Below are 13,639 nucleotides of genomic sequence, written 5' to 3' on the forward strand. Positions count from 1 at the left end.
GCAGGATAGATGGATGTGTAAAAAGTGAGCAGGGCCTGCAGAGACCCTGAGGATCCCTGTGTGCCCCGTGAACGAGGCGACAAAATAATATCACGTGATCCAAAATGGGCAGTCCTCTGACGGAGCTGAAAAAAGCCATTTTCTGGCGCTGCTGCAAATTCTGTTCAAGTCCAAATAATTTACCTGGATCCTCGTTGGGAGGAGAGGGGAACCTTTATGTCTAAACAGGTAGGAACGATGCATCGGTGACCGCTCTTTATCGGGCACATCGCGCCGCGGTTTGCTGAAGCGCACACAAAGTGAACGGTGTCACATTTTGAGTCTCTCTTGTTCGCCTCCTGATACAGCCCTGTCAGTGAATTTAAGATGGCTGCTTTGTGTACTAGTGTGATTTTCTGCGGCTCTGCACCCCCTCAGTGCTGGTGTTTCCACTGGATGTGTTTGGTCGTGGTGCTCGGTCGGACGGCGGAGCTCCGGAGAAATGGAAACGCTCTTTGTTGCTCCGCTGGTCGAGGAGCAGAGCTGATGCACAAGATGAGGCCACACAGGGGCGATTCAAAAGCCGACTGTTGTGTACCAGCGCACAGACTGCATTTAGCTGCACGGCTCCTGTTTCCAGCACGTTATTTATCGCCACAACGTGACGTTAGAGTTGTTTTTGTTGGCCACCGGCTCTCTTTGTTGTGGTTTCACAACCTGCTGTCCCAAGGACGAGCTGCAGACATTGTCTGAGAGCAGCTCTGTGGCAGCCACTCATTGACCCTATGGGATAGAACTAATAAGTCTCAACAAGCATTATACACATTTACCTGGGCTCCCGTGCCCCACTGTGCAACAAGAACCTCTCACGTTGTTGTTGTTGTTTGCTTCCTCTGCAGATCTGTCCAGATGGATAAAATGCAGCCCAACCGGATTAAAATCACAGATCTGAACCCACACCTCACATGCCCACTGTGCGCTGGTTACTTAATTGATGCTACAACCATTGTAGAGTGTCTGCACTCCTGTAAGTTCCTCACACACAAACCATTACATTACATGCATACTGTCTCGGTTAACTCGACTGAGAAATCGGCATTGATCTTACAGCGTTCTGCACATTGAGAAGACCTGCACATGTTGTAGCTCTAAGGACGAGAGTGTGATCTTGAGTCATGCACTTTAATGTTACATTTTAGAATCAGGCCTATAGGAAGTCAAATTTGTGCACAATGATAATGTAATTCATGTGAAATAACACTTAAGTTTTTGTTGACATTGCGTGCAAGGTGATGATTGAACTGTGGGGACAGGTGATGTTTGGACTGGATTATATTTAAAGGTCTTCAGTTAGTCTTTCAACAGTCAGAATCAAAATGTAACAAAGGTAGTAATGTATCATTTTTAGTACACGGTGTTCATGATGCTGAGTCCGCTCCGTGAACGGCACATTAACTCTGATAATGATAAAGAGCAGTGTCCTAGCGTCTGTCTCTGTCCTCTCTCCTGGTCTAGTTTGTAAAACCTGCATCGTTGCCTTCCTGGAGACAAATAAGTTCTGTCCTCGATGTGATGTCCAGGTTCACAAGACGTGTCCACAGCTCAGCATCAGGTAGACGAGAGTGGTTTACATCAGGCTTTTTAAAAAGAATGAATGCAATATGTATCATCTCTAATAATGTTTCTTTCCTCTTTTTTTTTCCAAGAGCGGACAAAACTCTACAAGATATTGTTTATAAGCTTGTTCCAGGGTTATTCAAAGGTAAGACGAGTTATCTTGAAGCCAGCTCTTAGTCATAGTCTTTTGTCACAGGTTTCCATTTTAAGATGCAATTTTTTTCCGAAACTAGATGAGATGAAACGGAGGCGGGACTTCTACGCAGAGAATCGTGTGCTGGAACCAGGGGAAGTGGTGGAGACGTTTAACATTGCAGAGGATGAAATCATCAGTCTGTCCATACAGTTCTATGAGAGGAACAAGTGAGTCGCTCATTTCTCATCAATCGGCAGCGTAAATTCTTAACGTCGGGTCTTTTTACGGGGAAATTTGCAGAGACAAGTGTAAAAACAATGAAAGGAAATAATCTGGTCATGCATGAAGTAAAGAGCGGAGAAGAATTAAGAGTCATTAAACAGAAATAAGTCACAGGAATAAGACATGTGTATGAGACATGCATTGACAAAGAGGTTCCAGTCAAACTCGCACTGAATATGATTTTGGAATGATGTGTGGAAATAATTGTTAATTATTGTTGAACACCTTTTCTTTGTATGAAATCTTTCCCTGCAGAAACAATGAGAGGCAGCGTTCGGAGATGGAAGGAGACAAGGTGAAATTTCAGTTATGAATCAAAGTTGGGGAAAGCAGCAGTGAAGCCTACACACTACTCATGTTTAATGTGGTTTTCTGGTCCTCACTGTGGATTTATGGTCCCCTCTCTACTCTTTTCTTTGTTCTCAGTCCAATGGTAAACGCTTCCTGCAGTGCCCAGCAGCCATGTCCGTCATGCACTTAGCAAAGTTCCTCCGGAGCAAGATGGATATTCCCAACAACTACCGGGTAATTAGACGAAATGCACCCAACAACTCTTTGCCGTATTGATTCTGTAGCAAACTGCAGGGTTCAGACACAATAATATAAAATGCATTGTGTAAAAGGACTTTTAAGTCTAAAGTAACTTAATCATAACCGCAAACCACTGCCACACAGGTGGCTCATATTGGGCTGCCTGCGGATATAAAAGCGTCTGACAGTCAGCGCTGTGATATGTGAGCTGTCGGTGCAACATGAAGACTGACAGAGGTTCAAAGGGACCAAGTAATAGTGTTCAGAGCGAGGGACATCGCTTCAAAGCATTAAATAATGTTACATGTTGGAACAAACAAAGAATATGACAAATATATTAAGTTTATATATAATTATTTTTTATTATATATTTATTTCCACTTGTCATACCAAATAAAGCACAGGAATGATTAATAACATTAATAATGGCTCATGCTGCGTTCATGCATTATTCTAATACAGTTAGCCACATTGCTAACCTCGTGGTCACAGTTTGTTTTGTATTTGTAGTGGTAAACAAGTAAAACCAGATACAAACAAACGGTATAAAGCTCAATCTTAATTGGCTCGATTGACTGAATTAGAGGTGGTGTAGGATATTATTTAAAGCTAGTGGCAGTGGTGGCGGCCTTGTAGCCATTTTGCCACCGATATGTGGATGCCCCGGTAGTTCCTCTGGCCAAGTTGGAGATATGATCGCTGGCAGAAATGACCAATATCCTACAATTAGGAGGCTGACGTGAATGTTTTTCCCACTCAGCTGTTTGCAATTATGTAATATGTGAATATGGTAGTGAGCCAGCATGTACAACACGAGGACCCCTGGAAGTGGCTCACATAAATGGAATGCAGCTTTCATTAAGGATATTAGCTGCACCTGTGCTTTTCCTGCTGCGACATGCCAAAATGTCTGCTGCAAAAAAGGTCTTTAAAATATTATCATCCATCTCGAACAAGAATGTGGACTGTGTTACAGAGGCTAGCTATCAACTTACTAACAACAACGCATTTCTTATCATTTAATAACCATGACTCCTATGAATGGGATGACACATTCACACCATCAGTAAGCCTCACATTATTCTGACATAGAAGTGTTTGCACAGTGTTCGGATTAGACTCAGTTCTACTGTCCAAACCTGACGCTGTATAAAGAAGGAGTGGTCAGATATTGTATGTTAAGCAGCAGCTAAATCTAGTCATTAAAAAGACAAGAGTAAGAGTATCCAATAGGAGGATGACTAACGTCTTAATCTGTCTTTTTCTTTCATTCCAACATATGTGTGATTATCAGCTGTACACATGTTGAATGGGTGAAAAACAAAGTCGTGGTATGACGGTTAAAATGGGAAAGATTTGCATATTTATGACTTGTGAGCCTTTTCGAGACAGTTTGCTGTTGACGTGAACAATATTTTAGGTGGAAACACTGATGTTAAGAGAATTGGCTCCAGTTTGTCTCCCAGTGCAGCACTTTCTGTTTTGGGTTCTTTCCTTAAGAATCCTCCTTGATCAAAACCTCATTAGAGGTGATGTTATAGACAGAGCTGAGTTCAGATGATTGTTTATTCAAAGTTTACAAGTACATTAGTAGTGATGAGCTGAAGGGTCACAAAGTGTCATGTTTTAGTGTTTCAGAAACACAGCTGATAGAAACCCCCTTATTCAGAAATAAATGATGCTGCTAGAAGAGAAGTAGGTCTGGTTCCAGGTCTGGTTCCAGGAACCAGACCTGGAACCAGACCTGGACAGCAGCAGCAGCAGCAGCAGTGGATTTGCCACTAATGGGTCAATATTGAAGTAAAGCTTGGACAGCAGACAGTTGGTGTCCACTGTACTGATGATGCTGCTGCGAGTTTTGTTAGTCTTTTTAAATAGAGATTTTTATTAGTGTCAAAATGTTTATAGACTTTCCTAACTTCCAAACAGTGATATTACTGTGGTGAATATTGTCAGAACATATTGTACGCTGCTTGGTACCAGTCCTGGAAAAAATCTACACTGGCCACAATTTCTGTTTTAATTCATTTCACTTTGATATGTGAAGTAACTGAAATGCTGCTGAGTTGAAGGACGCCGTACTCACCTTTCATCCAAGAGAAGAGATATAAACTGTGATGTAACGAGATGTTTTTCTTCTTGTAACACTGCTTTTAAATGGTGTGACTGTGTGCTGCAGGTGGAGGTGTTGTATGGGGATGAGCCCTTGAAGGACTACTACACACTAATGGATATTGCCTACTTCTACGAGTGGAGACGAGTGAGTGACAGCTTTCAATTTTCGTGGCATTTTCTTCAGCATGTTGCATGTTTTTAGATGAATTAATACATTCAGTACCAGACAATCAGTGGGAGCAGTGTGTTCTTCTTGAGTTTGGAGATAGCTCCAACAATAATGTTTGCTGCATTAAAGTTTTTGTAAACGCTACAACTGCCAAAGTCCGCAGCCTAATAGCAACTTATTTTGGGCAGGAAATGAGCAATTTCAATCATTGATCATTAGTACTCACCATGTCGATGTTTGTCTTGTGGATTTGATTTTCTCACGACATAGATTGTGAATGCTTTTCAGTTTTTCCAGACTAGTTCAATATGATGCATTACGCATTTGGAATAAGTTTCAAGTTTCTACAAGTTCATATAAGTGGAAAATAATGGGGAAAAAAAGTAGTATATATAGAAGTATATATGAGTAAGTGATTGCCAGGAAGGAAATGCAGACACAATATGTATCAATGGGCTAAAACAGGGAAAATCAGCGGTATGGTCTTCATGCATATGTTGAAAACAGGAACGCACACTGACGTTAACTTTTAGTCTGCTGCGTTTTCTTCATTCATGTTCTGCTGTTTTTAGTGTTTATTTTGATGTTCTAGTTGTGTGTTTATGATTCCTGTTGCTGCTTCAGTGGCAGTGAAAACATTCGACAGTTTCATCTAATTCAATATGTTCCTCCAGTTTTCTTCATAACCATGATGATGATAATTTGCTACCAGCTCTGATAACCGTGTCTGTGAGATAATTTAACTGGAACTGATCTTGTATGAGTTGGGACTTCGGAGCATGACATGAATCCCTAAAACACCTCACAAATACATAGTTCCAATATTTTAAAAAGGCTCTGTAATTTCCTACAACAGCTGGGCGCTGTAGTCGTTAGCAATTCTTACTCAAACAGGAGTAAATGGTGCGTTTGTTGGGGACTATTTTCAGCTGTGGATGAATACACAGCTATCGGATGAATACACACTTGGTGCTGGTTAGTAGGACTGGGCATTTCCACTGATCTGCCATATTGATTCAGTTCCGATTCACAAGGTCCCGATTCAGTATCGGTTCAGTCAGAGATAGTTCAGTTACAACACCAGTTCTGCTTGGATATGAATGAGATTCTCAGTGAACTAATGCTGTAAATTGTTCCTCTAACTGGGTGCATTATTAGAAATATCTTGCACATGGCTTTGCTTTTGTCCAGCTCTTCGCTGTCTTCAGTTTTTAAATCTTAAATGCAACCACTTTAGACCAGTGCCGTCAGTGGAGCCCTTGTTGTGTGAGAAGGGTGGTCACATGAGAGTAACAGGGTTACAGCTTCACACATCAACGGGAGACTGTAAAAGACATGGACCGAAAGCTCGATCTCTGGATTTTATGAATCGATATCGGATGACTCAAATGAAGATCAGCTGGACTTGGAGAATCGGATTTGATCAACTCAGCCCTACTAGTTAGTATTTCTTGCGGCAGGATGGTGTGTGTAGGGTTGAGTCAAAATAAACTACAGTGTGTGTGTGTTCAAGGTAATGAAGGAGCATGGCACTGGGTGTGGCTCACTGATGTGTCTTTAATAGTTTTGGAGCTGTGTGGCACAAGAAGAATAAGATGTATCAGGCTTTGGCTTCAGAGACAAATAATTAAATTAGCAGCTTTCGCCAGTCTCATCCTTTAAAAATAGATTTGAAATAAATGGACAGATTGAAAGTCCTGTCCTGTCCACTAACTGATGCATTATAAAATCTGAGCTTCTGTCAGCAGTCCTGATGGTGTGTGTTCCTCTGTGCAGACTGGACCCATCCCCCTGCAGTATCTAGTCAAACCCACCCGGAAGCGCAGGAGGCCGTCCCAGTCTGCTGCTCAGGGACACTCTGATGGCGTCAACACCAGTCCGACGTCAGAGAGCGACTCCCAGAGCGACAAAGTCCACAGTCCTGCTGCAGCCCAGCCGCCCCGATCCTCCTCGCAGTCCAGCCCTGCCTCCCACACCCCCTCTCCCACCATCCAAAGCTCCAACGGTACCACTGTGCCCAACAACACTCAGCGACACACTCTCGCCTCCAAACAGGGCGCCAACGCTCGCAAGGTGACTGTCAATGGCACAAGCTCTGGGGCCGGCAAAGAGGAGGCGAGGGGAGGTGACAAAAGCGGTTTGCCACCGGCGACCTAACATGTGTACTGCGCAGCAGGGAGGACAGTGTTTGAATTGCTCCCTTCTTTCTTTCTTCAGAGCAAAAAGACGAGCTTGAGTTCTTCTTCTGGACACACGGGGGCCAGATTACTGTTATCACCTTTCAACAGGAGAGGTGCAGCCAAATAGACACTTGTATGTATGTGCGTGTGTGTGTTTATGTGTGTTAGACTAGAACGGTGCACACATACAAACTGTACAGTATGTATCAAATGTGAGCATGTGTGCATACATATGTATAAACTTATCTTTTATACAAGATATTGTAATCGTTTTGTATTGTATATGCAGTGGGTCTGTTTCATTTCCAGAGCTCTTTCGACATTGATTTGGCTTCCATACAACGTGAGACAAAATGCTGGGAGGCATTGCAGTGCACATCACTGCGCAAGTTGGATGTAAAGAAAAAAAAAAAAAAAAGCTAATCCTTGCCTTTTGAACAGTCATGTTAATAACTGCTGTATAAATGTCCAGTAAAAGCAACTGCTCATCAGGTAACACACATACATTACATGAAGCTGTTGATGCACTTTGTTAAGGTCAGATCACACAATCCAAACCATTAAGTATTTTCCAACAGGAGAAGCATTTATATTTACTGAATACCAAGCACCACCATGCTTGCAAGCAGACGTCTGTCAGAAGACCGTCTCCTCTCGCGGCAGGCGAAGAACTCAAAAGGGATTTGGATATTTGGCCATGTATGTTGTAGTTCCATCATTTTCAACATTCCTTTTGTTTCTTTTCAACAAACAATGATATTTTTTTTTTTTTTTTTTTTTTTTTTTTTTTTTTTAAATCAGCCATATGTGCATGTTTTAGGTCAATAAAATGTTTACTTACTAGGTTTTTCTGACCTGACTGTCCTGTTTGATTCCCTTATATCATGTTGTGTGTGCAGTATGTTGCAGAAGCTGAGAGTGAGGAACAAAAAGCATTGATCAGAATTTAAAACTTCACAGACAGATGAGAATTGAGTCGTTCTGTGACAGATTTAAACAACTATGTAAGTAAGATAATTCCCACATCCCCATGGCATAACTATCTAAAAGCAGGGGGTGTTAAATGTATTGGCTCAAATTTTATTTTTACATTTATATATTGAAGATATATACCCACAATAGACTCATTACCATGAATAGAAATATACCTCAGTGGGTTAAGTGCAAAGCTGTCTGATGGGTGATACAGTAGGAGTGCCTTCTCTCTGAATCCACCCTATAGGTCCAAACAGCCTGACCCTGGTTGACATGTTCAACTTTGTTATCAAAAAGCTTTTCACAAAAATCCCTGCAACCATTTCTACTTAAACAATATCACATTTCTGTATCTATCAGAGGAGGCTCTGTTCTCAGCTCTGCTCACTTACTGAGTCTTTGGGGACTCACTGAGTCCTCAGTATATGACATGAGCCAGACAACAGGTGCCACAGCAGCTGAGTAGAAATAAAGACAGACACAGTGACGCCTTTGAATTCTGATATTGACATGAAATGTTTGTTAACCTTACCACCGTAAACCAACACAAACTAGTTTTAGAAATTACACCACTCCTCTAACAGTGTCGGCACAAACTGAAGATTAAAAACAAAGCATTTATTGGCTGCTTACAGTGATCAATATTTCACATGAAGGAAAGCATATGAACACATCCCAAAGGAAACTATCACATTTTATTTCATGTAATATTTTAAGCTTTATGAGGAGAGAGCAGCACAAGGCTCCGCACTATCACACAGTCCCAGTCTCTACGGGATGAAGTCACACATCATTTCATGCACATAATTCAGTGTTCAACTGCAACATGGGCAGTTTTCTCCAGTAAAACTAGAACTTTAGATTCTAGACTACTATTACACCCCATCTTTAACAATCTTTTTCTATCGACTGCCAGTGTTGTTTACTTATTTGCAACAATGTCCAGAAGACAACTAGATATATTAAAAGGGACAGTCACCACAGTGTCATATTACCAACCCCAATGTTAATGCAACATTGTATTCACCATATAAAAACAGAGCACAGTGGCCTGACGTGTTCGATCATGTTATATTTGCTGCGTTCATGGAGTGCAATGTGACTACAGCAGCAAAGTTTATGCTCTGCCTCGACAACGGATGCCCTGTTTATTCTCCCAGATCAGGATGAGGTTAAATCATCTGGCAATAATCCTCCTTGTTCAAGAGTCAGTCTCCTCATGTAGTGTGGCAGACACAATGAAGTCCTGCTTGTGTGTGCCGTCGCAGTAAGGTGGATTGTTGGTGTATTTGCATCCACACAACCAAACTGTGGTGTCTTTTTCTGGGACAAAGCGCAGCGGGGACAGGCCTTGGGCTTTGAACTTGTGGGATCCGTCGCAGAAAGGCTGAAACATAAAGATTTGATCAGAGAATACACAGGGTTTTTACTTTGTGATAGACGACATCAAAAATAGTTTTACCTGTTTCTTACTGTGTCCACAGGTGCACCATGAGTAACGCTTTCCACCAACCAGCTCCACTTTGAAAGGCTTCTTAGAGGGGATGACAGGTTCTGGAGGGAGTGTGGAGAGCTGCACCTGAGGACATTACAACAATATAGCGCTCAGTTTATCTAAATATGTCACAGCACTATAAGATTAAAATAATACAGCCTTCTTGTAATGTTAAGAATACCAGAAGAAGAATATGTATTAACTCTTAAATGTACTTAATTATCAAAAACAGTCTTTGAGTAATGGTCAGTGTTTTATTAACCCTCTGGACTGTTTGGGTGTCTACAGGCTGTGACTAATTACCTCTCCCTGACTCACTGCTAAGATTTGTTGCACTTGTCAAGATGGAAAAACTTCTTGTCCTTGATCTTTAGGATTTTTATAGACCTTTTACACAGCAGAAGTTTTCATGTCGCAGCAGGAACGACACATGTAATTCATATAATTAAAAATGGCTGCATTCCATTTAGGTGAGCTGGTTCCAGGATACTGGTAATGTGCATGCTGGCTTACTGGGGCAACTGATGGAACAAAGCCATTACGCCACCTGTGCTTTTCCTGCCATCACAGGTAAAAATGTCTTCTGTGAAAAAGGCCTAATTTGTTCATGAAGTTTGGTTACTGCAAGTAACAGGCAGCTTCACCCAACATCAATATGAGAAAAGCCTAATTAACTAGAACAAGTGAAAGCAGCTGTGTTGGGGATCTGGGGCCAGTTTCACAAAGATATTTCAGACTGGTCTTTGGTGATGGTCCAGTCTCAATTTTGCTCACAGATCAGTCTAATGCAAATAAGACTGTTTCACAAAAATAAAGACTGACTCACAAAAACATTAGGCACCTTACCGCTGGGCTATCTCAGGCCTGAAACCAATGTTACCATGGTAACAATCAATGACACCTGCACTGACTAGTAGCACCCAGCAACAACAAAAAACAGGAAAACATGGCTCATAATTTATGGTTTGCTAACACTGTTATGGAGAGAGCGATGAGAAGGGAAAGAATTTTTAGAGATTGCAGCCATTTTTTTTAAATCTTTTTTTTTTTTTTTTTTTCCCCATTGTATCACTCTTCATACACTTGTAACTGTTGAATTCTGCTAAAAGACAAATATTTTCTGCTGGGGTACACAGAGCTGAGTGCTTAGATGGGATTCCTTGGTCAGCCATTTTTTTTAATTTTGAAAAAAGTTTTAATTTACCCAGAATTCATTGCATCGCAGTCCGGTTTAAAACAGTCAAGAACTAAACCACTTTGTGCAACGGATTAATTTAGACGTCTATCTCTAGCCTGACCATTTGTTATATATATATATATATATATATATATATATATATATATATATATTTCCTGTACACCAAACTCCATGCGCTTAGAAAATACAGGCCTTTTTCATGAAAGACATGTCACAACCAGAAAAACACAGGTGTAAATGATACAAGTCATGATGGCTGAATTCAATTTAGCTGCTTCAGTTTCAGAGACCTGATATTGTGCACGGCGGCTCTTTGTCACACTGACATGACTTACTGGGACACTTGTATTGGACTGTATTCACTAGACTGCAGTGAGGAATACACAAACCTAAACATTGTTGAAACCAAACGATCACATCGCTGAACACAGGAGGGCCAACTCCTCAGTAGGTGACCTACCCCTGAAGTAGGAGGGAAACCATCCCTGAACAGCGGTGGGGGTCTACGACACCACTTGTCCCCCCACTTACAACACCGTCCTTTCATCCCTTCCCAGGAAATTTAACATCCATTCACACTTGGCCTCTGGCAACTCTAACAACTGTCATTACAACAACCAGGGGCACTAACAAATGGATCAAGTATCTACGTCCGAGTCCAGCTGCCCTTAATTCAACAGTTCTTGGAACTCCATGACCTGGATGACAAAGTGTCTCCACAGACAACAGAGATATTGTTAATGTTATTAGTGACACCTGTGCTTCTATTGCCATGACAGGTGAATAGGGGACAATCAAAGCTGTAGGATAACTGTGTAACAAAAGGTGTAACATCAGGCAAGGGTTGAAAACACCTGTGTGTGGCTGTGCAGGAACTGTGCTGTTATACAGTAGGTGGCGCCACATCTACATCTTCTCATACTGTAAGTTACTCTTGCAGCATTAATTAGAGGTCCTGTATGTTAGTGGCTGTTGATTAACTCAAGTGCACATTGTTTGTTTCTGCATCTGGACACAGGGAAACTTACAGAGTCAATGTATTTAACACTACAACGTGATGAAATCATAACTGCGCAGTAATTTTAGAAGAAACTGACTAACAATCAGTTTGACAATACCATGCTTACAAAAGGTAGGCTAATATCAGGAGTGAATTTACCTTGGAAGCCGCCGTAGCTGGTGCCCAAGTGTGCCTCAAGGTTAAACTGATCCGGATGTGGTCTAACTTAGTCACCAACGCGTTCATGTCTCCAGTGACAGTAAACACCAACACAACCTTTTCTAGCTGCGGCTCAAAGACACGAACAGTGAAGCTGACAGCTGACCGGATTGTGGAAATCACTTCCTGAAGGGTCACGTGTCAGCAGCTGAGCCAATGAGGAGGCGGATATCAGTCACTGGCGGATAACACTGAAGTGATTTGAGAGTGACTAACATAGATGAGTTTTTATTATGAACAAGTAAAAACTCTACAGGATTAGACAGCAGGTTTATTATTATTATTATTTGTCCTATTATTATTAGTAGTAGTTTTATTAGTAGTAGTATTATTTATAAAATAAAATTAAAATCCCTTTCTATATTTTTGGAAACTTAGTCACAACACATGGAAAAATATGCACATTAACAGAATTTGGCTAAATTTAGTTTTTCTTTCCAAAAGTGATTTGGATGTTAAGGGGCTACTTTGACATCAGCATCAACAACTTTGACAAATATCATTTACTCTGTATGTCACTGACACAACAATTCTAAATTATGCACTGTATCTATGATTTGTATAAGAAAAAAGCACAATTCAAAAAACTATGCAATTTATCCAGACAAAACATCAGCCAGACAAGTAAAGATGATAAATCAGTGGGGGACATCTGTACACTGTCACATAAACAAAGACAGTCAGCAGTAAATGCATTTTGTTTTAATATCAAAGGTTCTAAGATTATCATGGAAATTGTGTGAATATCATAAATAATAATAAAACAACACACAATGCACTAGATGAGTTTATAAATACAGTATATATTGTACAATATGGTGGAATGCTCAATTACACAAGCAGAGATTACACCCCCAAAAAACAGCAAAACTCCTTTTATACCATTAAACAAACCCCCGTCAGTATAGCGAATCGTAACCCACGACAGATTTATAGCCCCACACACAGAAGACCCATGGAACCATCCCATGCTGGAAAATACAGGAACATCATAACTAATAATAATAATAATAATAATAATAATAATAATAATAATAATAATAATAATGATATGAAATCAATACAAAAACATAAGTTATAAGCTCATAATAGAAAAAAAACACATTTCTCCATATTCAAGAAAATTAATTCCTAGCTTGGATAAAAAAAAAAGAAAAACAAAACACACAAAAAAAGATAACTCACAATTAGATGATGTTACATAATACTCCCATACACACCTGTATCATACTGCTATCTCATTTTTATATATCATATGGAGAGAACAATTCTGTAAATATATCAAATGTTATAGAAAAGATACTTTAAAGTTTTACCCTGATATGTTATTAAATAACATGATTCTGCTGAGTCTAGATAAAGATTTCTACCTGTTCTTACTTGTTACTTCTAATGCAGTTCTATTGCAGTTTGCCTTTACAGGACGATCCTTTTGTCAACAGCATTGTTCATTTAAATACGCCTTTGACCGACTTCACTAAATCCTGGAAGATGACTTTAAAGTGCGAGCCATCACAGTACGGTGCATTTTTGGTTTGCTTACAGGCACACAGCATCAAGGTCCTGTCTTTGTCAGGGGTGAAACGTAGAGGAGAGATGGTGGGTGCTGCTGTCCTGTGAGCTCCATCACAGAAAGGCTGACAGAGAGAAAAGTAAAGGATGAATACACAGATTGTAAAATTATCTTCAGATCACTTCACAGACACATTTAAGGATTTTAGTGCCAGAACGGTGTGAACTTTT

General features: G+C 40.5%; 3 protein-coding genes across 3 annotated transcripts in view; 1 reads left to right on the forward strand and 2 right to left on the reverse strand.

Annotated features, from left to right (window-relative positions):
• The first annotated feature begins 95 nt into the window (after window positions 1-95).
• LOC111660419 (polycomb complex protein BMI-1-like) lies at window positions 96-7,863 on the forward strand. Its single transcript, XM_023413697.2, has 9 exons — window positions 96-228; window positions 879-1,006; window positions 1,495-1,591; window positions 1,686-1,741; window positions 1,830-1,959; window positions 2,270-2,309; window positions 2,441-2,539; window positions 4,725-4,805; window positions 6,606-7,863. The coding sequence occupies exons 2-9, from the start codon at window positions 889-891 to the stop codon at window positions 6,984-6,986; spliced, it is 1,002 nt and encodes a 333-aa protein (XP_023269465.1). The 5' UTR covers window positions 96-228; window positions 879-888; the 3' UTR covers window positions 6,987-7,863.
• Window positions 7,864-8,581: 718 nt separating this feature from the next.
• LOC111660420 (uncharacterized) lies at window positions 8,582-12,007 on the reverse strand. Its single transcript, XM_023413698.2, has 3 exons — window positions 11,837-12,007; window positions 9,447-9,563; window positions 8,582-9,371 (listed from the first exon to the last, which is right to left on the reverse strand). The coding sequence occupies exons 1-3, from the start codon at window positions 11,921-11,923 to the stop codon at window positions 9,186-9,188; spliced, it is 390 nt and encodes a 129-aa protein (XP_023269466.1). The 5' UTR covers window positions 11,924-12,007; the 3' UTR covers window positions 8,582-9,185.
• Window positions 12,008-12,670: 663 nt separating this feature from the next.
• LOC111660408 (uncharacterized) overlaps window positions 12,671-13,639 on the reverse strand; it is a 4,161-nt gene continuing 3,192 nt past the window's right edge. The window contains exon 3 of the mRNA XM_023413674.2: window positions 12,671-13,533. Coding sequence (XP_023269442.1) covers window positions 13,345-13,533 — 189 coding nt within the window. The 3' untranslated portion in view covers window positions 12,671-13,344. The remainder of the gene's footprint in view (window positions 13,534-13,639) is intronic.

Source organism: Seriola lalandi, unplaced genomic scaffold (genome assembly GCF_002814215.2).
Source record: "Seriola lalandi dorsalis isolate HSWRI2012SDOR001 ecotype SW California unplaced genomic scaffold, Sedor1 jcf7180002054518, whole genome shotgun sequence".
Classification (NCBI taxonomy): domain Eukaryota; kingdom Metazoa; phylum Chordata; class Actinopteri; order Carangiformes; family Carangidae; genus Seriola; species Seriola lalandi.